Genomic DNA, 22762 nt, shown 5'->3' with positions numbered 1-22762 from the left:
TGGCCAGCTCTCCCGATGGCTTGAAGTCCTCCAGGACTACAATTTTATGGTGATTTACCGCAAGGGTACACAGCACAGTAATGCGGACGCGCTATCTCGCCTCCCGTCAGAACAATGCGCCTGTTTTACGGGTTCTGGCCGGTGCAGACCGCAAATAGTACGCCCGGTTGCACCTCTTGAAACGGTTTCTGCTGCCCTTCCTTCCGATCCTGCGCCAGGTGCGGACCACGAAAATTCGCCAGCAAGTGACAACTTGCTGGGGATAACGTTGGACGAATGGGGTCGGCACCAAATGAACGATGCGTCATTGTTGCCTCTGCGTTGTCGCGCATGTGATTCGTCCTCACGTTCAAGTAAATCGAACTCTTTTGCCATGCGCCGCGGTCTGCTCATGCATTGGGATGCTGATTCTTGCCAGTACAAAATTGTAGTGCCATCGGCTTTGCGGTGTTCGGCTGTGTGCGCAGCACACGAGCGATTGTCGCACCTGGGTGTGCATAAAACCATTGGGTTGCTAAGATTACAATTTTACTGGCCGGGCATGCTTCGCGACATAACTGATATTTTAACGGGCTGCACCCAATGTGCGCAACGTAAACCTCCAGCGAAGCCGGCATGCCCACCGCTGCAGCCCATCACGGTATCCCGTGTGAACGAGCTGGTTGCTCTCGACATTTTGGGGCCTTTCCCTACAACGCCTCGTGGTAACAAGTACCTGCTGGTTGGGGTGGAGTATTTTACACGGTGGCCTATGGCCTGGGCCCTCCCCAACCAGTCGGCAGCAGCCGTGGTGGACGCCTTTGTTCAAGGCTATGTGCTGGACAAGGGCGCTCCAGAACGGTTGCTGACCGATCAGGGAAGAAATTTTTCCAGTACCCTGCTGAGTGAGGTATGCCGCCTGTTGGGCACTAAGAAGGTGCGCACCTCGCCCTATCACCCCCAAACAGATGGCATGGTGGAGCGGTTGCATAGAACCCTCACCTCTATGCTATGCCATCAGGTTGACGAATCCCACTTAGACTGGGACCTGCAGATCCCAGGGGTCCTCGCTGCTTACCGCATGGCGCCACATGCAGCGACAGGGTTCTCCCCATTTTTCCTAATGTATGGCAGGGAGGCCATTCCCCCCGCTGATGTGCGGCTTGGGATAGAGCAGCTTCCACAGTCATCGAAGCTCACTGACCATTTGCGGTTCAACCTGCAAAAGCTGTCTGAGGCTCGTGATGCGGCGATCGAAAATTCCGCTTCCCGCCAGCGGGCAAATTCGAGGTTGCAGGCCCCTCGCACGTCCGTGCATCGGTGGGCTCCAGGTGATATGGCGTGGCTTCATTGCCCCCAGGTGCCGGTGTCCACATCGGCTAAACTCCTAAAACCATGGCGAGGTCCGGTTGAGGTGGTCCAGGTAATGCGCCCACAGTGTGTTAAGATACGTTGGGGACGACGGCGCTGGTTCGTGCACCCCTCTCGTCTGAAGCCATTTGTTGCTCCGCGCGGCTCTGCGTCACACTCAAAACACGAGGGCCGAGCGTGTGATATGCCCGACGAGCCGGATGTCGCCCCGTTGGTACCTAACCCACAGCGCAGACGTCTCATTCCTCCTGCAGATGATGCGGGACTGAGGGAGCCGTGCGAGCCACGAGTCTCTGCACGAAGGCCCCGGGAGCCGCCCAACATGTTTGCCAGGATGCCTGACCCGTCTACAACAAGAGTCTCTGCAAAGAGACCTTCTGACCCACCCAACATGTTTGCCAGAATGCCTGACCCGCCCAACATGTTTGCCAGAATGCCTGACTCGCCCAACATGTTTACCAGGATGCCTGACCCGCCCAACATGTTTGCCAGGCTGCCCGACCCGTCTGCTCCAAGGGTCCCCGCAGAGAGGCCTCTTGCCCCTGCTGACATTTTTGCCAGGATGCCTGGTCAGCCTGCAGCCCGGAAAGGGGCACCCATCCCCTACGACGGGCCCGCGAAAGACACACGGGCTAGATCGCGTCGCTTTTCTTGATTGCCCATCATTTTTTTTGCGGCAGCTGGATGCTGCATGCGTTGTGCGTCGCGAATGTCGTTATTTGTGATTGGTTCTGACCATGTACATATGTTGCGTTGTTGATGGGGGGGTATTTGTAGTGGGTATTCCTGTTCTTGTTGGATGTACCTGTTCTTGTTGGTTGTGGCACACACACACACTTTGATTCATTGATGGGGATTTTCTGCTTGTAACAGCCGGGACGGCTGAGGCTTCCGAAGGGGAGGGTGATGTAGTAGAGTTACCCACTCGATATTCACAAACAGGGAGAGCTAATCGTTGACAAGGGTTTCCCGCTCAAACTAACGGTCAGGGTCTCACAAGTTGTGAGAGCTGACCGTAAACAAGGTTTTCCCGCGCGACCTAACGGTCAGGGTCAGATAGGGTAAATTGGGATCGAAAAGCAGATTGGGAACGACCAATCACAGGGTTCCACAAGGTGGCCGGGGATTGGACAACCCGACCACGAACGAGTATAAAGCCAGAACGCTCAGAGCTCTCGGGGAGTTCGACGACACGAAGACCCAAGACGGCGGAAGAAGCATAGGACCCTGGACCAAGCCCTCCAGCCCTTATAAGGGCTAGGGTTCAGAGTAACCAGTGGTCAGGGAGACATCTCCCTAGGTCCAGTCAGAGGACACTGAAGGAGCGGGGTATGAGTAGCCTGTAGGCTTGTACGTTCGGAGTGTAACGGGTGAGGGGACCGTATACCCCTCAGTGCATAGGGACTGTATTCACAAATAAAGTGTGTGCTACTAAAAGACGTTGAAGAATCTGTCTGTACAATACTACATATGCATCACCAGCATCAGGTAAGATATAAGCTGTGATCCTGGCATAATTGCCAATGGTCTTGGCGCAGTGACTCAGCATTCAATACCTCTCTGTTGTCAGTGTTAAAGGTTAATTTGAATAATCTGGAAGGCATACAACATGAATCAGCTTAGTTGTTCTCTGCTGTTTATCTGCTGCCATTTTAAATATTGTTTTTGCAAATATTTCCAATAAACCGTGAATGTGCTTATTTTTTTTGTAGCGTCTTTTAGAATGGAATTATTTAAAAAAAAATGTTCTTATGTCAATACCCCTGTTGACCTGGACACGTCTCCCGGCTTATAATTACCTAACAAATTGTGTGCCACTTCCAGTCGTGGTTCTTAGGCAAATTATAATTAAAGACATGTTTCCACCATGATTCCTTCAACTCTGTGAGAACAGCATATGGCACATACAACGAATGTTATATTTGTGTGTGGAAATGCAATGCTTCTATGTTGTCATAGTTTGTTAGTATGAGTGCTGTTTCGTCACATTTAGGGGTGGGGAACCTTTTTTCTGCCAAGGGCTATTTGGATATTTATAACATCATTCACGGGCCATACAAAATTATCAACTTAAAAATGTGCCCGTTATATTTGTTCAAACATTTAATCAACTCACTCCTAATGTAATGGCTGGAACTGCTTCTCTTTGGTGAGGCGTGTGATGTTAGCTGGGAACTTGTATGGCGCGAAGCCATTCTGGGATTTCAGGGTACTCAAGTTCAAGTTCATTTATTCGGTATAGCCCTGTGAGCCATTCGGCTCTTGAATCGGGTGCAACCGCAACAAACAAAAACATGAGCAAGAAAACATCTTAAAGTGATTATGTGCAAACAGAAAATCCAAGAAAAGACAGCAAAATATTGCAGAAAAAGCACCGTACACCAACACTGTGTGCAAAAATCCCAGTGGGATGCAAGTCAAACAACAACCACAAGACAACTTAGATTAAGGCCATCAGTCTAACTCTGTACTACAACAAACAAACATGGCCAAACCGAAAAACTTTTCGAAAATCACCAAAATAAAGCCATGAAAGCAACGAAACAGTGATCATAGGAACTGTGACCGAATTATCACAATAAACGACGAAAACAACATGTACTACCAAACTCTGCAGCCATAGCTGGCTGCATGAGTCACTCCACAACAGCAGGAGCATCAGTCGGAGTGTCAACATTTTTCAATGCACCTTTAAGATCAGCACACTAAATCAAAACACAGCGCAAACTCACAGGTCGGGTGCCTCCCCCGCCGGCGCTGCCCTCCAGGGTTTTAATCGGTGGACATGAACCACCGTCTTTCGGCCCCTCTTCCAGCTCTGGATCAGCACCGTCCACAAAGTCGGCTGCCCGCCCATCCAAATGCATTTTTAGCTGCTGCAACGCTTGCGTGTCCGTCCAGCCATTAATATCCTTAGCATACGTGAGGTTCCGGGCAAACGATTTCCATGACGGTATTACCTGCCCGGTAAACACGTACCTTATTTTCGCTTGGGGTGGGGCGCCTCTCTCACTTGGAGGCATATTGGGTTGTACCACTTCTGACACCATTCTGTGAGGGCCGACGTCCGCCCCACCGCCTTCGCTGGGCAGGTGGGGGACTTCCCACCGAGGGGCCCTTCGGATGAAAACCCGTGGTGCCAGGTGATCCCCCGCCAGGACACTACGTGTGTGTGCGGCATGTGTGCGTTCAGGGCGGGGTTAGTGGGGGGGGAGTCGCGGCCCTTGCGGAGTGGCTTTGCGGTCGTGGCACCACAATTGCCTTCTCATTACTCATGGATGCTTGGCTTTGCCGAACAACATATGATAATAATATAATTTGCAGTCTGTGGTGCTGTTCACAGCAGGTGGAGGAAGTGAACCAACCACTAGTAATATATCTTGCAATTCAAACTACTGATTGTTCATGTTTAAATCACGTGAACGCAAGACAGGAAAAATTTGACCTCATTGTTTACTTCTGTAGTGGACGGGGGCTGAGGGGCGGTCACGTGGTCCCGGAGAGCTCTCGGGAACATTCGAGAAGGGGCTCGAGGAGCCTGGAAGGTGGGCGGGGCTAAAGGCGGAGCCAGCCACAGCCCAGAAGCATATAACGAGAGCTCCGTGAAGAGCTCGGGGTTCTTCAAGTGTTGGTGTTCGAAGATCCACGTCGGAGAGAAGAAACCTCTCGCCACGCGGTTCGGGACCCTGCTTGTGGTCCGCACCGGGATAGCGAACCGTGTCTAGTTCTGCCGTAGCGTGGTTAGATGGGCATTCGAGACCCGAGCGTAGGTTGTGTTATGTTCGTGCTGTTGTGTGAATAACACTGGTCAACACACTTTTTCTGGCATAAGGTATTCCAACGGTGTTAAGGTAAATTTGGGATGCTGATTCCAAATCTGGCATCAGTTTTTGTCTATCACGTCAGGTTTTTGAGATATCAAAAAATTGCATTTTCAATAAAAACTGCAGAAGAAAAATATTAAATAAATGTTGATATATATGTAGGAGTGTTAAAGAGAGGGCCCGTTATGTATGGCAGTCTATGGGAAACAAACACAGTGGGCGGGGCTACGTGTGTGCACGGGGAGATGCCCTCTGCGACGTCCGAGCCAGACACCCTGGGGGGGGGCTGGTTTGGCGTTATGATCCCCCGGGGCCCCACCCCTCAAGGAGGGTTGGGTATAAAAGGGGACGTTATAGGGGCTCGAGAGAGTTATGTTAAAAGCTAACCAAGAAGGCTGAAGACGTCTTAGATAGAGCCCTGGACTCCCCTCGTTCGATGTCCTTATCAGGGCCGAACAGGACTGAGCCAGCGGCGTGGTCCCGAAAGCCAGAGCCGGTGCTCTTCTAAGAGCTGGTCTGGGACTCCGGGTACCGGGCCCGACTTACCAGTGTCGGGCCAAGTAGCCTCCCCTAGCCCAATAGTGGAGGACTGTGAGGCAGGCTAGGACTAGCTAGGAAGTGTATCCTTAGCTAGTCGGGTGAGGGGGCCGCTACCCCCTCCAGTGCTGTATGTCACAAACCGAGTTGTGTTAAATAAATATACGTGTGCCTCCACCTCGGCGTCAAGTGTCTTCACCGGTACTTCATATACATAAAATGATATTATAAACACAGTCCTAAAATACAGCACCATATTTTAACACTAAAGCAGTCACTGACTCGCAACAACTTGCAATCATAAGTGACAGAGTTAATTTCGGGTAAAATCAATGAAAATGGGGTATGCCGATAGCATACAAATGAGATGTGATAGAGCAAATCTGAGATCAGATTTGTCATCAGCACCCTGAAATTAGTCTAGAACAGCTGCAAAAGTCCAGGCCAGAAAAAAAAGTTTTTTTTTTGTTGACCAGCGTTATTAGTGTTGCTCCCAAGATAACGTCTGCGACTCAGTTGGACTCACTACACTTCTGATTAATTTGTTTTACATATGGAAAGCATTGTTGTACAAGATTTTCACTTTATTCTTACAATCATCACATATGTCGAAAGAACACATCACATCGTGATCAACTGTCAACACGTGATTTGCACCACAAGGCTACACTGCATCACAGCCCTGCAGGATTTACTATTCCACTTTTGTACTACAGTTATGTGGTCGTTTCCCGCACATCCAATTAGCACGATTAGCTACGTACGGTACGAAATAAGTTCTACATATATACATACATACACTGCAGGCAAACAGCACTTGCTGTTATTGTAGCAACATTGGATACCAGTGAGACACGTTTTTTTACTGTTCCACTTTAGAGAACTGTTTAAAGCAATGAACCTTGCTCCAGAAAAAAAACTTCCGATTCAAATGTGTACATGTGTTTGTATGCCTTGTGTGGATGTTCTGATTTTCTTGTGCTTATCTTGTTTCACCCTCGATGGAAACTTCTACATTTTTCTCCCGCTCGATTTCGCCATTAAATGCCTCAACTCATGTAATTAACCTCAAATACGTTTTTCCGTAGCAATTCTCAAATTTTTGGAAGATATAAAGGTTAAATGTAGTTTTATCAATTTGATTTAAAAAGCGAAGATACATCATTGAAACATTAATATAAATGTGTGTATCTGTATGTGTAAAATAAACTTTCCCAACATTTTTTCAGTTGACGTTCCCTTGTTATAATTCACGATGCATTGCATGGGTTCATGTATGTGCGCACGCACTTGTCCAATAATCTTTAATCCTGAAAAGGGCCTAGTGAGGTCTGAACGATCTCTGATCGAGTACGGGTCGAGCACAGATTGACCTCTGATCAAGCACGAATTAAGCCCCAATCGAGCATGGATTGAGATCCAATCGAGCACGGATCGAGCACGGATTGAGCCCCAATCGAGCACGGATTGAGCACCAATCGAGCAGTGGTCGAGCTTTGACATGTTGAGTATGTTGGTCTATGTGATCGAGCATGTAACAAACATGGATCAAGGATGACTGTGATATATTGAAGACATGTGCCTATGTGTTCGAGCATGGATTAAGCTTTGTTTCATAAACAAATTGGTCGCTCCCGTTCAATCGAGCATTGGATCGTTCAAAACACGTCGATTCCTGTTCCAGTAGTCCTTATATGGGCATAGACCTGCCCAATGACTCCATATATGGGCCTAAAGTATTAACAGGAATTTTCATTTATTCTGTCGCGGATGCATTTTATCCTGTTACAGCGCGTCTACTATCTGCTTGCAGGAGTTGCCTGGAAGGCACTCTGTTGTCATTGTAAGAGAGATCACCAAGGTTGTGAGTTAGTGCTCCCCTGAAACATCCAATGGCAGCCAATGGATAGGTCTAACCATAGTCCAAACTGCAACCCTATTCATTCCTTCTTACCTGAACATGAAGGCATGCCAAGTAACGCATCCATTACAAAATAAACTCGGATTGCCAGCAGCAGTCATCCTCACAAAAAGGAGGACAACTGGATTCAGAAAATGTTAAACAGGTGGTGGAAAATATTTTATAACACAGGTTGACACTGATTACAAGTCATACACAAACAAATGAAAGTAGCAAATGAGAACTAATCATTGGCCTGGAACAAATTAACTTTTATAGAAACATATCAGGACAATTACATTTACGAGTAATTTAATCACATACTAGAGAAATGTATTTTGCTTGAAGAAGCAATTTTAAAAAGCCATTTATGACTGAAAAAAAGTATATATATATATAAGACCAGAATCATATTCCACGCTATAAGAAAAAAAGCAATTAGCCACAAAATATAAGCCTATTCAAACAATTACAAATTGTATTGGCGAACTTTCCTTAAGCATGCTATCACGTCTTTATTTCATATGTAAAAATAATGCACATTTAAACAATAATTTGTTGATTAAAATAATTATGAATGCAGTCAAATTATACTGGCTAAACAGAATGGAAATCTGTCAAAAAGCTTGATAAACAGCAATAAGCTTGATCAAAGTTAAGTGCTCCTGGCTTTAATAAAAACATTATTTATGCAGTTCTGCGATGTCCCAGACAAATTTCAAATCGCAGCCTTCCATCTTCTTAGCATAGACCGTATCGAATTTCTCACTCAACTCCACGGTGAATTCACTTTTCCAGTTGCCAACTGTGCCTGAAAAAAACCAGATGGAAAGATTTAGAATGACCAAAGCCACGCAAGTGTGTTTGTGTGAGTATACTGAATGGTAGTGGAACGGTGAGTGCGTTGGGCTACAAACCCGGCGACTCGAGTTTGGTTCCTGATCATGGCCAGTCCTGGGCCCTCCTAGGTCTACTACAAATATCGCCACAAGAGAGACAAAGGCGGCGAGGCATGGTGTTGGTCACCCATCCCATTGTCTGTTGTGCTGGCCCAAACAGGTGCTCGCTAAGAACATTGGCTCCAAAAGTCGGTTAAGGGGGATCTTTTTCTTTGCACTGATATATCAAATTATTTGTGTTGTGCTGGATATAAGTCACCTACATGGCATATTGTGGGGCACCTCAGTGTGGCTCTTTGACAATAGGGATGATGTAAATGTGATGTGTCATGACCAATACGTATTAACAATCCACGTCCCTTGTTCACTTTATCTAGCCGAGTGGTGTTGTGGTTACATTTTCCCACCCCGCAGATTCAATTCCAATCAGACTTTCATTCCAAGTGTAGTGACTGGCTCAGAGACAATAAGAGTAGGAGGCACTCTGTTTATTAACACGGCCTGACAGTAACACTTAGTAACTACAGTTCCCAGTCAGGACAGCTGGTAGACTGCCTCACGGTGAAGACTCCAGCAGCACGATGGGATCCCACTCCAAACGACAGCCCCGAGCTCCCCTCCCGGGGTCTCTTTTACTGTCAGCGTGCCCTGGCTCCGCCCCCCCGCCACGCCCCCTTCTGGAACCTACTAGAGGGTTCTCGGTGTGCCCTCTCCGTAACCCCCGAGATCCCTCTCGGGTCTATCACGTGGCCTGCTGTCAGTCAGGGCTGCTGTAAGCTACAGATCCCCTCCCCTGCCAGCAACCAGCGCTATGCTGCTACTTGACCGATTCTACGTCATTACAAAAGTACCACTTGGCAGTAACAAGACAGCAATAGTTGTTCTGTGTCCCACCAACGAAAGTGAGTAACACCTCATATTTACTGACCAGGGAGATGCTTTAGCAGATCTTGCATGTCACAGTTCTGAACATTTTACCTTTTCGCATGAAAGTTCCAACGTTATGGTCTAGCCATTTGTTAGGGACGAGCGAGTAGTTGGCCATCGGGCTCTTCTTCATGCTGGAGAAAGTGCAGTGCTCTGCGATGGTGTCCAGGGCCGACTCGCTGAGTGGGCGCTCCATGAAGTCTGCAATTCGCTTCACGCTCCCGCGTAGATCCTACACAGGTGCTCCACGCCACCCCGACGCAGTCATTCGTTTAGCAACGTCAACCGTCAAATCGAAGGTGTCTCCCTGCCCCCAACTCACCACAACTCAAACGAGTGTGGAATGATGCCACTGGCTTAGGTGGCCCTGGGACAGCGGTGCAAACCCCACGTGTCTGTCTAAGTGTCGCGCTATTTTTTTTTTTATCATTGGAACAACTTTTATTCACAAACGATTTGGTTTTCATGATGGTAAACTTTCAATCCTAGATTAGACACATTTCGAGTATTTCTGTGGTTAGAGTGTCTGGCTCACGAAAATAAGTTTACATCCTGATCAGGAACTTATTTGGCACATCATCTCTCCACAGTGTATCAAATGAGTGCCCTTTTGAGGGCAGTTAACAGTGGTCAGTCTGAGGATAGACTGGCTAAAGCATAACATTGCGTAAATTCCACACATAGCTTACGACTACCAATGGAGATGAGCACTGCACCACCGCTCCATTGAGCAGGGAGACACTTTGATCTTCGCCTTGACACACTGCACATGATAACAGACACTTAAGTGTGTACGACGTAACACAGATGCTTTACAGTTGACGACACTAACCATAACCATGTCTTCAAACGAGATCATGAAGATGTTGGGGGCGTCCTTGTGTTCGTGCCATCCCCGTACGTGGGTGAACCACGACCCTCCCTGTAATTGAGCTGCGGAAACATAACAAAGACATCAGACAATGAGATGTCATCGGTTTTCATACATGCAGTAAGCATTTACATCAGTCAAACTCCCCCCATCCCCCCCCCCCCAAAAAAAAATATACACCAAAAAACTCACAAACAAAAAGGGGCTCTGCAGAAAGTTCCCGTGTTAAGATATCCCTTTAACGAAGTCCCCAAGATTACCACATAGCTACTCAAAATATGTGGTAATTGCCCACCCTAATGTTGAATTCTACACATATGCAAAATAAGTGTTGCCATTGTCAATCAGGAACCAATCTCTTAATTTAAAACATGCAATAAAAAGAGTTTTGATTCTTCACGTCGTTGTGAAAACGAGCAGGACTCGCTTCGCGCGACCTTGTAGAACGCTGATTAGTTATAGCGCTCTTTGTTCTGGAGACATTTATTTAAAGAAAAAAAAGGAAATCCAAAAATCGTTTACGAGTGAGAGCACGCAGCGGCAGCGGCTGTCTTTGATTACATTTGCTCGGCCAAGGAGAGCGACGAACACTCCGAGCCAACCAGCTCCCCGCGATTCGATTATCACGATTCGTGGTCACGATTACATTTAAAATATAATTTTTTTTACCAATTTTATTGCAGTGTTTGTTATGCAATGTTATTCCAGTACGCTCTAAGCCACGCAGCACCCGCCAGTGTGTTTACTCAGTCCTTGGTCTCCCTCTAACTTATCTTCGCGTGTTTTGGTGAGCATTTTAGACCCATAATCTCTGGAAAGAGACCTGCAAGAATTAGTGCCTGCAAATGTGACCAAAGGTTCATATTCTTAGGTTTTTTTTCTAATTTGGAATTTTTTACCTACGTGACTTTACCGAAAAAACCTAAGAATATGAATCCTTGCAGTCACGAAAGCTTCAAATCTAGAAGTGACCAAAGGTGTCAAGGCAAAGTATCACTTTGGATGCTAAAATGCAAGTGATGAGGCGAGTCGAGGCAGGTGAGCATCAGGTTGATGCACTGGTGAGCACAGTACATAATACTGACGTTATAATTACAATAAAAAATATATTAAATAATGGTTATCATCTGTATTATTAACGCTGCTACCGATAACTCAACAAAGCCCTCGTATTTTGCTTATACGTAAGAATACAACACAATCGGGAAAGCATCCCCATATATGCAACGGTATGATGATCGCTTTCAGCGCTCATTCAATAAGCGCTCATTTATCCCAGAAACCACCTTGAGTGCTAAGCGAGGTCTGCCTGTAAATATTGATTTATTCTGATAGAGTTGAATGCAACAAACCTTTATTGCTCACAAAATTGTGGAAACATTCTTCAAGAGTTCCGGTATTGGCAAGAAACTGTGCAAACTTTGAAAAGTGATGAACTGACACCATAACATCCTTCGGGTTGCGAGTAACATAGATGGCCTAAAATACAAACACAAATAAGTAGGTGTGAATTACCATACACATTTCAAACAGATGAATCCATTTAATCAATGTTATACCCATATAAGGACCTCTGAGATTGGATTACAATGGTCAACAAAAAAAAAAATTCTGGCCTGGACTTTTGCAGCTGTCCTAGACTAATTTCAGGGTGCTGATTCCAAATCTGATCTCAAATTTGCTCTATCACATCTCATTTGTATGCTATCGACATACCCCATTTTCATTGATTTTACCCGAAATTAATTCTGTCACTTATGATTGCAAGTTGTTGCGAGTCAGTGACTGCTTTAGTGTTAAAATATGGTGCTGTATTTTTAGGATAGTGTTTTTATAATATCTATTTTATGTAGATATCCACATTTATTTAATATTTTTATTCTGCAGTTTTTATTGAAAATGCAATATTTGATATCTCAAAAACCTGATGTGATAGACAAAAAGTGATGCCATATTTGGAATCAGCACCCCAAAATTACCTTTGAACCGTTGGAATACCTTATGCCAGAAAAAGTGTGTTGACCAGTGTTATTTATCAAGAATTAAATGTAAAGCAAGCTAATGGCGTTCAAGTCATTGGATATCTTGAATAAAAAAGTGAGGCAATAGAAATTGTGTGTTGGTGTTGTGGATAAGTTCTGACCTTTCCCTTGCCCTCTCTGAGCTTCTTTGGTGCTATGGAGTAGGGTGCGTGGGTCGAGATCAGGCGTGGAGAGGGGCGGTTTTCCAAATATCCTTTTCCAGTGATGTTCTCCACCCAGGGCACCCTTTCCCAGCTCGGTATGGTCTTCACTGGTGTCAAATCTCCTCCACTGACAATCAGCGTCGTTATCTCCTGCATCCATGTGGTGCCTTTTTTGTGGCCACGTGAATGACACGCGTTCGTGACACAACAAACAACAAACGAGGCACACTTATTCTGCTCAAATATGATGGCAATGTGAATGTTATATTGTAATGAGTGTGATGCGTTTATCACGTCGTTGGCCAAAATAACCGATATAGCCCCACAGAGCTTTGATAACTGTTAGCACTGCTTTCGGTTGCCTTCACATTATGGCTGTGTCTTCTTGGTTCTTTCTCGGTAAAGTCACGTAGAAGGGAAATAATAAAATAATAAAAATAAAACATAATTAAATAATTCTCACGACGTTTCGGCCACAACGCAAGCAGCCGTCCTCAGGTGAAGAACAGGTCTGTCGGAAAGACAGCGTCTGAATGAAAATTATGGCTGTGGGTTTCTGGATCTCCGTGCAAAAAACTGAGTGCCTTAAAATAATTACGGCGCTTTGAGATGCCATTTGCATGAATGACACTGCTATATTAGACATATTTTCAGTAATAAGTTGGGGTTTTCCCATTCTTTCATTGCTTCGGGATTGATATTATGAGCAACACTTTGTAGGAAATCAACAGAAGTAGACTTATCGAGAGACTGCTGCCCCAGACATAAGAATGCTTACTTTCCACCACTAGCTCAGCAAAAGAGATGACCACATTCTGTTTTCATGTTTGCTCTGACATAGCTCAAATCTCAGCTGCCCTTTGGTAGCCTCTTGCATGGGAGTGTAATGGGCACTCTCCTCGCCAATATGCGGAGACAGGTAAGGGCTCAAATCCTTTTATTCTACCTTCTCTGTCACCCTTCCTTATCTGCAGTTTTATCTCCATCCACAGCTCTCTCATCTCTCGTCACTCCTGCCGACGACCCCTCTAATCCCCACGGCCGCCTCTCCCATTCTCTCCCCCTCCCCAGTGCTGGATTCTCCTAATAGCAAAAGTAGCTACATGTGGCTACGGACCCCGCACTTTCAAGGGCCCCGAACTAAACGACTGGGTGTTTAAGGTTAGCGATTTGTCGTATTATCTGGCTGTATAGCAAATGAAAAAATACAATTACTTTACTATGCAAAGTTACTTTTTATATTTACATGTTTTTTTATTTAGGGCCCCTTTATAGCATATGCTACAGGCCCTGCACTAGCTTAATCTGGCACTGCCCCTCCCCTCATCCCTGTCTCCTCCTACCCAGCCACCAATATCTTCACATCTCGAACAATGCCCCCTCATCTTTATCCACCAATTCCCTCTCTTCATGCTTCGGGGTTACTCCCGGTCAGCTGGGTTCAGGGATTGGCATCAGTGTGTAGGGTGTAGGGAATGCCAAAAATGTTGTGGGGACCGTTACGGAGAATTGTTACAGGAGCCACGGACACGTGGTTCTGTGCCCAGCAATGAGCGTCCAGGGCCGTGTATGAGGTGTCTGCAAATTAATTGATAGGCTCTATTAGATTTTGATTTAATGCTTCCGTGACTGCAGGGATTCATCTTCTTGGTTCTTTCGGTAAAGTCACGTAGAAGGGAAATAATAAAATAATAAAAATAAAACATAATCAAATAATTCTCACAACGTTTCGGCCACAACGCAAAGCCTGAGGACGGCTGCTTGCGTTGTGGCCGAAACGTCCTGAGAATTATTTTATTATGTTTCATTTTTATTATTTTATTATTTCCCTTCTACGTGACTTTACCGAAAGAACCAAGAAGAGGCTCTATTAGTTTCAGCAAAATGCAGAATAAATTCACCCATTTTTATGGCAGGGGCTTTTTTGAGCGAGGGACAACCACTGCTGCATGCATTTTATTTACCCTGGAGAGATGACGGACCGAGTCCAATCTGCAGTGTTTCCATTTGAGTTCATGTAAAAAATGTAATATTTACCTGATTTGGGATAAGTCACCACAAAGACGTCATCGTCACGCACGTCAAAATCCTCCGAGTACTGCAGGCTTTCTGGTGTTTGTACACTGGTAGGGAAGGAAATGCCTTTGTATTCACTAAAGGGCGGGCAATCCACGTTGCTGTTTTCCTCTTCCATCGTCTGGAATATAAAAACAACAAGAACAGTTAAATTTCGATTTAAAGCTTTCGTGACTGCAGGGATTCATCTTCTTGGTTCTTTCGGTAAAGTCACGTAGAAGGGAAATAATAAAATAATAAAAATAAAACATAATAGTGAGAATTATTTTATTATGTTTTATTTTTATTATTTTATTATTTCCCTTCTACGTGCCTTTACCGAAAGAACCAAGGAAGAAGAACAGTTGATCTACATTTTTGTAAGACGAGGCATACAGAGTCAATCTAGTTGTGGATAATGCAGCAACGTTCGCTGAGCTCTCTTCTCTCAGCAGGGCCAATGGGACTCCCCTCCATTCCACGTTTCCACGGCGGAGTCGTTGGCGCGCCCTCGCGTACACAGCAGCCTGGGGTTGTTTTTGTGCATTTTACTTATTACGGTAAGTTTGTCGAGCCAGCTGTATGTATGCTGAACTTCGTTCGTACCGTACGAAGCCAACAGTGCTAATCGGAGCTGGCCAGGAATGGGGCAAAACCTAGTCCACATTTCACTCAGGCAACAGGAGAGCACAGAATTAACGTTACTAACCAAACATTAAAATATTAAAACTCACGGATCGCTTGTCGTGTCCCTACTCTTCTAGGCTGCCACGTCTTCACCAACCAGCACTGACCAGCGTGGTGAAGTATGGTCAAATAGCCCTGACCCACGCAGCGTAGGGAGGCCCTCACCGAGCGGTGGATTCAAAATGCGATGAGCATGTATATCTAGACTAAACAGGATGCAAAATAGACTGTACAGGATGCCAAAAGTGCACAACACTTTTCTCATACCCCTTCGCATAGGCCCCTCGTTATAACTCGCACAAAGTGCCATTGGAATGCAAGCGGTTAAGACGTGGTCATCTGACTTTAAAAAATATATTCATAACTTCATAATACATAATGTGTTACATCATGTATTATGTAATACAGTGTACCAAGTAGGAGCCCATCTCTTGATGACCCTGAGCCAGTAGTGAAAATTCCACATTCTCATGCCAGGATTTGTCCCTGTAGGATTACCACTTCTTCTTACCTTAAAAGTTGCATCTTCTGAGTACTGTCCTGACCACAATTTTAATCCGCAGCCTTAATATTTCTCCACCACAAACCACCACCCAGCCAACAGCTATTAACTGAGCATTTGTTTAGGCCAGATGCAAACACCAGTTTGTAATTTTTATCTGCATATATATGGACAGCCAAATGAGACACAATACAGGCATTGCTGCCTTACACTACGATACCGTGTATCATTTGCAATGTTCTGAGAAACTGTTGGGGCCTCTGCTGTACGTGGGGCCTGTAATCCAGCACTGGAGGCGAGGGTTGATGGATCAGAACTAGATTTCGAGAGTCTGCTCTCCGACTCGTGGGGGACAAGGTAATACTTTCCTTGATTACTAGGGATACGATGGCAGTACAGCAAGTAGGATTCCTTTCCACCTGTATTCCATGTGTACGGGGATTGAGTGTTACCCCCTTTCGCACGCATCTCGTTTTCTCCAGATACTCCACTTTCCTCCCCCATTGATAACGTTGGCCAAATATCCCAATATACGGTTCAACGTACGGCACGTGCAATCACTGTTGTATGTTGAACTTCATTCTCACCATACGTAGCCAACCGTGTTACTTGGAGGTGCGGGGTAAAGACAACAACTAACGACAAAAAGCAGTTCTCAAGAAATGAGTTTTCAATCTAGATATAAGTGACTTGCTAATATCGGAAGGAGACCGTGTTTGTTCGATGGCTAGCCAACAGCCCCTGTTGTTGGCGTCCGTTCTACCATTATCATTGCCCTGAATTCGAACTTGTTCCTAGAATACATCATTGTTCTTTTTGCTATCAGAGGCGTTCCCATGTGTCACATTTACAGCTTCTATGCAATGTTAATCTGTAAACTTACCAAGGTCATTTTGACGTGAACTTAGTACAACATTCAACAATGCATTATCTAACACACAGGTAATACAGGTAGCAGACGGAACTTTGCACCCGAACCCCAAGTACTGTATATGCTCGTGTTTATTGAGCACGTGCAAGTATTTACACGTTATCGTAAAAAAACATGAAGAACAGTGGCCTGGCAACTAGATGTATATTTCATTGCCAGAATCAAGAGTCATACACTGGCAAACTGATAGGCAATTATAAATGTACTTGCCACTTTCCTCAATTACATGAGCATCTTTGCAACGAATTGGTTAAGAATTAAGAGGCACGTAAACTAGTAAAGTGACCGTACAAAAGCACTGCGTGAGTGTAGCTCAGTATGCACCTGTAGAGAGTTGTATCGTGGCTGATGGGAGTGCAGGCAGGAGACGTCTCGCTGCTGTGCTGGTCACAAGTCGAGTGCGGACGTGCGAAAGTTGTGCGACGTTTTGTTAGCTACCTCTGGGAGCCTCCCACACGTGACCTCTCTCCATTCATGACCCCACCCACCTCATCATTCACGTATCCTTCCTGCATCGCATTCTGCCAAGCAGCCCAGGGCTCTAGAGATTTGGAATGACGTGTTTAAGGGGCTGTCCATAAATGACGTCACGCGATTTTTGACGATTTTTGACCCCCCCTCCCCCTCTCGTCACACGGCGTCACAAAAAGTCAGACCCCCCTGAAATATGACGTCACAAAGCTCTGCCCCCTCCCCCCCCCAAAAAACACATTTTCATTTTGAAAATGAAACATGCTTCAAATCACGTTAAACTACTGTCATTGTAGTGCGTATTTAATGTGGCGCTGCACTCTGCAAGGATTCATAACTTTTACGTTTTTTCGGTAAAGTCACTTAGGTAAAAAAATAATAAAAAAGTAAAATAATAATTGAGTTATTTTCATTTATTATTATTATTTTTTACTATTATTTTTTTACCTACGTGATTTTACCGAAAAAACCGAAGAGTATTTGGAATGACGTGTTTAAGGGGCCGTCCACGCGATTTTGGCAATCATTCAACAAATTTACAAAATATATGCCTCTCCATTCTCCCATGTGTTGTTATAACAATGTTATTAAGTTAATATTTATACAGGTGTTGAGGAGTGGAGTGCTGACGTCAGGTCACACTCGCCTCGGGGGAATGCCGTCAGGGTAAAGTGTCGTCATGCCCCCCGGGGTATTTGAGGGGAGACCCGTGACGTGGACGGGGTCTTCGCCGAGAGTCAGAGGAGTGAGTGGTAGGGGAGTAGGGGGCTCCGGGATAGAGGGATTGAGAGCCAGGCTAAAGGGGGGGCTGCTTTACCCGGCTGGCCGAATTGGATGAACCCTCGGTCAGTGCTGTGGGAAGAGCCCGATAGCCTGGTGGGGTGCAGGGAACTCCCAGTACCCTTCCCCTGGGGAGCTTAGTTAATAACCGTTGTGTTAACCCCTTCCCCTGAGTTAGGCGTAAGCCCCTAATAAACAGTTTGGCGTCAGCCCCTACACGACCGGCTTCAGCGTACTTTTCTACCACGCAACACAGGTAGGAACAACAGTTCCACACTGTCCACCAGGGATAATGTGTCTGTCTGTCGTGCATGGCCCCGCCCCACCAGAGCCCCCCCATTAGCTCGGGGGCGCCGACCAATGGGAGCGGAGGGTTGGGGTTGGTAGAGGGGGTGGTTAGTGGTGGGGCGGGGCACCGCCGCGACTCTGGCCAATGAGGAGACGGGCAATGTTTCATTCACAAAATGGAACTGGGGGAGGGTGGCTCCATTCATAAAATGGAAGCCTTGAAAAGAAAAAAGCGGATCTTTTTGCCTCGTGTTTCTTTCAACATTCCCAGCCTTAAGGTGATTCAGTTGGGGGTGGGAGGGGTGGGGCTGGGTGGAGAGGGGAGGGTGGGGAGGGGCTGGGTGGGGAGGGCTGGATGGGGAGGGGCTGGGTGGGGGGTGGGAGGGGTGGGGCAGGATGGTGTGGAGCTGGCCACCCCGTAGTGCCCTTATAAAAAAACTCAGCGTTTCACTTACACACTACACTATATACGACACGATACACTACACTTATACAGGTAGGAACAACAGCTTACACACTTGCCCACCAGGGATTATTTGTCTGTCGTGCACGAATGCGCCGTCCAACCAAGCTCCTACCTGCCCACTCCGAAGGAACGTGTTTTAAAGTTGTGCATTTTTATGTGACGTCACATTTCTCAAAACCCCCCTCCCCCCCTCGTCACACATCGTCACACATCGTCACAAATGTCTGACCCCCCTACCGCCCCCCTCGGTGCGTGACGTCATTTATGGACGGCCCCTAAGCACATAATGGGTCGAAACCCTGATAAACACATGACGTACACAATGGCACACAGCTGTGATCCTCAGCACACTGAAGGTTGGGGCTTGGTGGACCATGCAAAACATCTTTACAGGGGCATCAGTTTCCCACCTACAGAGCGATGAAGTAAGTCACCAGTAGATGTCAATACAAGTATGTTGCTTGTACAGGTAGTCCCCGAGTTACGACGGGGTCGGACTTACAATATTTCGATCTTACGATGGCGATAGCGATACGACAAAATTGCCATCAACAACCTAACATCGTTCAAGTGTGCAGACGACGGACAGAATCTTGGTGACTACAGTACAAAATGATACGTTACGATACGTTCAATGCATGTATACACTACACTATACACTACACTATGATACGTAGCTTTAGCGATTTCATTTTAAGGTTATCATGATACGATACGTTCAATGCATGTTAAAAGTTTTTATAGCAGATAGGATTGTTTCCTGAAAAAACTTTCTATTAAATTTCAGTTCCTATAGATAGGCTAATGAATTTACCTTGTTTTTTTTACTTTACATTTTCTGTGCAATACAGCATTGTAATTAATAAATACATACAGTATATAGTTTATACAGTACTGTACTGTAAATTGCTCTGTTTTGCTCAATTATCACCATTCTTTAAGACTCCTGGGTAGGCTAGGCCACCTTCGACTGACGATATTTTCGACTTACGATGGGGTCGTCGTAACGCATCTCCATCGTTAGTAGAGGACTACATGAACTTCCATGCACATCCCCAGCAGGACTCCAGTAACCCACACACGCCTGTGGTTGTTGATGTTGTTGTTTGACTTGCATCCCACTGGGATTTTTGCACAGCGTTGGTGTACGGTGCTTTTTTTCTGGAAGACTTTGCAGTTTTTTCTGGATTTTTCCGTTTGCACATAGTCACTTTAAGATGTTTGGTTCGTGTTTTTTGTTTGTTGCGGTTGCACCCGATTCAAGAGCCGAATGGCTCGCAGGGCTACACATTTCATGAGCTTCAGTCACTTGCTCTTTGGTTCTTTTGGTAAAGTCACGTAGGTATAAAATAAAATAAACCAGTCACTTGCTCATTATCAGTCCGCTATCGCTACTACCAAAGCTACTATGGCCATGTTGAGGAATTCGGTCCATACTGTTTAACCACTGTACTGCCTGTAAAACAAGTTTCTGTTTTCTCCAAGGTGTTAAAACCTTTCTCAATTGAAGAAACGTGTTGACTTTGACCTATTACCACTATGATATTGCTGTATATATTGCTGTCCACTTGATATTTGGGGCCTTTGCTAAGCAACTTTAAATAAATATATATATTTGTTTTTTAAATAGGTAATTTTATTGTAGTAGGTTTTTACCCTTTTAAACTGGTACAAAACTGACACCTTTATTCAAGGCATAATTTTTGCAATAGCCACAACACAAGTAGTCAAAAAAGCAAACAAAAATAAGTAACTCTGATAATGATAATAATATGCACTGTCCTTGAAGTTGATTGGTCCACACCCGAGACGGCTTTCTTTAGAGCCTAGTCCCCATTGGTGTTGGACCAGATGACACCAGAAGGCGTACAACTCAGGAGCTTGGTTGGACAGCGCATTCGTGCACGACAGACAAATAATCCCTGGTGGGCAGTGTGTAAGCTGTTGTTCCTACCTGTATAAGTGTAGTGTATCGTGTCGTGTATAGTGTAGTGTGTAGGTGAAACGTTGAGTTTTTTTTAATAAGGGCACCACGGGGTGACCAGCTCCACACCACCCTGCCCCACCCTTCCCACTCCCCACCCAGCCCCTCCCCACCCTCCCGTCTCCACACAGCCCCACCCCTCCCACCCCCAACTGAATCACCTTAAGGCTGGGAATGTTGAAAGAAACACGAGGCATAAAGATCCGCTTTTTTTATTTTCAAGGCTTCCATTTTATGAATGGAGCCACTCTCCCCCAGTTCCATTTTGTGAATGAAACATCGCCCGTCTCCTCATTGGCCAGAGTCGCGGCGGTGCCCCCCCCCCCTCTACCAACCCCAACCCACCGCTCCCATTGGTCGGCGCCCCCGAGCCAATGGGAGGGCTCTGATGGGGCGGGGCCATGCACGACAGACAGACAAATAATCCCTGGTAGGCAGTGTAGAACTGTTGTTCCTACCTGTATAAATGTGTTATTAAACCCGCCACCTACGTGACTTTACCGAAAGAACCAAAGAGTATGGATTCCTGCAGTCACGAAATCTTCAAATAAAGATTGATTTTATTAACCTTGGCCCATGATTACATCTCAGGATGAGGGCGAGTGGGAGGAGTCTATCAACATCAGAGGGGGGAGGAGGCTAATATGTTTTAGTGATTTGCTTAACGTTTTTCTATCTTACTCTCGTATCAGTTATTGTACTATTTTGCTTGTTCCGTAGCTAACTGCATTCCTCCTGGAGTCTAAACAAAGATTCTGATTACATCAACAACGAGGCGCGGGGGCCACCGGTTCAGATGTGTTTTGTGTTTATTTCAAGAAGATTAACAATTACAAAACAACGTACATCACTTCACCAATGCAAAGTAACATTCTCAAAGGCTGTACCCAGCATGTAGACAATCATCACCACGCTGCCCCTCACAATATCTGTGTTATCGCACAGCCCATACCTGCACATCAAGTCATACTCATTACCTACGCACACATCTTAACATTACAATGTTTTCTAAGTTTTATAGTTGTAAACATTGTATTTAATTTATTAATTTGTGATCCTAGAGTAAACATTTTGGCTGGCTCTATTGCATTAGCACCATGTAGCTCCCAACTACACCTAGTACCCCTAACAGCAGCTTTAGCATCTCCTTTTCACTCACATTTCTTAAAGTTACTAACAACATGCGGCAACACCTCTACACCGACCTTGAATATCACATAAGTGGAATGCTGGTGGGGCACCCAAGCTGTAACCCGAGTAATCACGCAATATCATGTGTCTCAATCCTTGTGGGAAAGCCAGCGGTCCAGTGCAGTCTGAATTACTTTGCTTTATTTAGTTGGCTAGATGGAACATGGACATCAATTTAACCCACAAAATGTAAAAGTCGACAATGCCCTGCGGAGCAATTGGTGCCCTTGATGAAATATGATTAGAGGCCATCCATTTAGTACGTATGCAAACATGTGTCAATACTTGACAACTCCAATCCTCCCTGTACACACGTGCACTTTTTACACCCCCCCCACCAACTGCGTACATACAGCTTGATGCACCCCTCCAAATCCTATAGAACGGACGATATTTAATCCACTCATTAAATATCGGCCTAGCTTTACACACAACTTTGTACAGTTATATTTGACCGTGTTATCCACCCTGACTGGTTTTTCAAAAACACGTCTATTATGATCTTCAAACACAATTAAAACTTTGGTGAACCTGTCTCTATATAAAGTGTGTCGACTGAACATCTGCTGTAACAGTAGACCGATGTACAGACCTGTGTTAGTACTGAAGTCCAGGGCAGCAGCAGCAGGAGCACGAACAAAGCACCGTGGCAGCTGAAATCTTGAGCCAGTGGCAGTGTGGAGAGAGGCCAGGTTGGACGATGTGTGATCATCCACGGGGCAGGCCCCCAGACGATGTCAGACTCACTGCTGAGCTGCGTGACAGCTGCAGTCAGGGGCACGGTGGCACACGAAGTGACACCTCTCCCACAGTGCCACTTTCTCCCGCTAGTACTTGTTGTCTGACAGCTGAAGAAACTGAACTCATTTGAAAGGCAACGTAGACAAATTATTATCGAGGCTTCACCCCCCCCC

The 22762-nt window shown here is 45.7% G+C and overlaps 1 protein-coding gene across 4 annotated transcripts; it reads right to left on the bottom strand.

Annotated features, from left to right (window-relative positions):
- Positions 1-7767: 7767 nt before the first annotated feature.
- On the bottom strand, positions 7768-22704 carry LOC133350669 (sulfotransferase 2B1-like). 4 transcript variants are annotated; one of them, XM_061565275.1, is made up of 8 exons: positions 22441-22704; positions 14531-14690; positions 12452-12660; positions 11661-11787; positions 10270-10370; positions 9489-9669; positions 8529-8584; positions 7768-8422 (listed from the first exon to the last, which is right to left on the bottom strand). In XM_061565275.1, the coding sequence occupies exons 1-8, from the start codon at positions 22558-22560 to the stop codon at positions 8381-8383; spliced, it is 996 nt and encodes a 331-aa protein (XP_061421259.1). In that variant the 5' UTR covers positions 22561-22704; the 3' UTR covers positions 7768-8380. The 4 variants fall into 4 exon arrangements, with proteins under 4 accessions (XP_061421259.1, XP_061421258.1, XP_061421260.1 ...); XM_061565274.1 differs by lacking the exon at positions 8529-8584 and having other exon boundaries at positions 22441-22702; XM_061565276.1 differs by lacking the exons at positions 8529-8584; positions 22441-22704 and adding an exon at positions 16993-17123.
- Positions 22705-22762: the final 58 nt, after the last annotated feature.

This window comes from Lethenteron reissneri, chromosome 34 (genome assembly GCF_015708825.2).
Source record: "Lethenteron reissneri isolate LAM-NWPU_2019-01 chromosome 34, ASM1570882v1, whole genome shotgun sequence".
NCBI classification, from domain to species: Eukaryota; Metazoa; Chordata; class Hyperoartia; order Petromyzontiformes; family Petromyzontidae; genus Lethenteron; species Lethenteron reissneri.
Note: the sequence above shows the minus strand (reverse complement) of the source record. Positions and strands in the feature narration are given on the sequence as shown.

Coding starts and splice junctions, on each gene's coding strand:
- LOC133350669 (XM_061565274.1), bottom strand. CDS start 22,560: ATGATCACACATCGTCCAACCTGGCCTCTCTCCACACTGCCACTGGCT. Junction 12,661..14,530: donor GGTGACTTATCCCAAATCAG/GTAAATATTACA, acceptor GCCACAAAAAAG/GCACCACATGGATGCAGGAG. Junction 10,371..11,660: donor CAATTTTGTGAGCAATAAAG/GTTTGTTGCATT, acceptor ATGTTTCCGCAG/CTCAATTACAGGGAGGGTCG.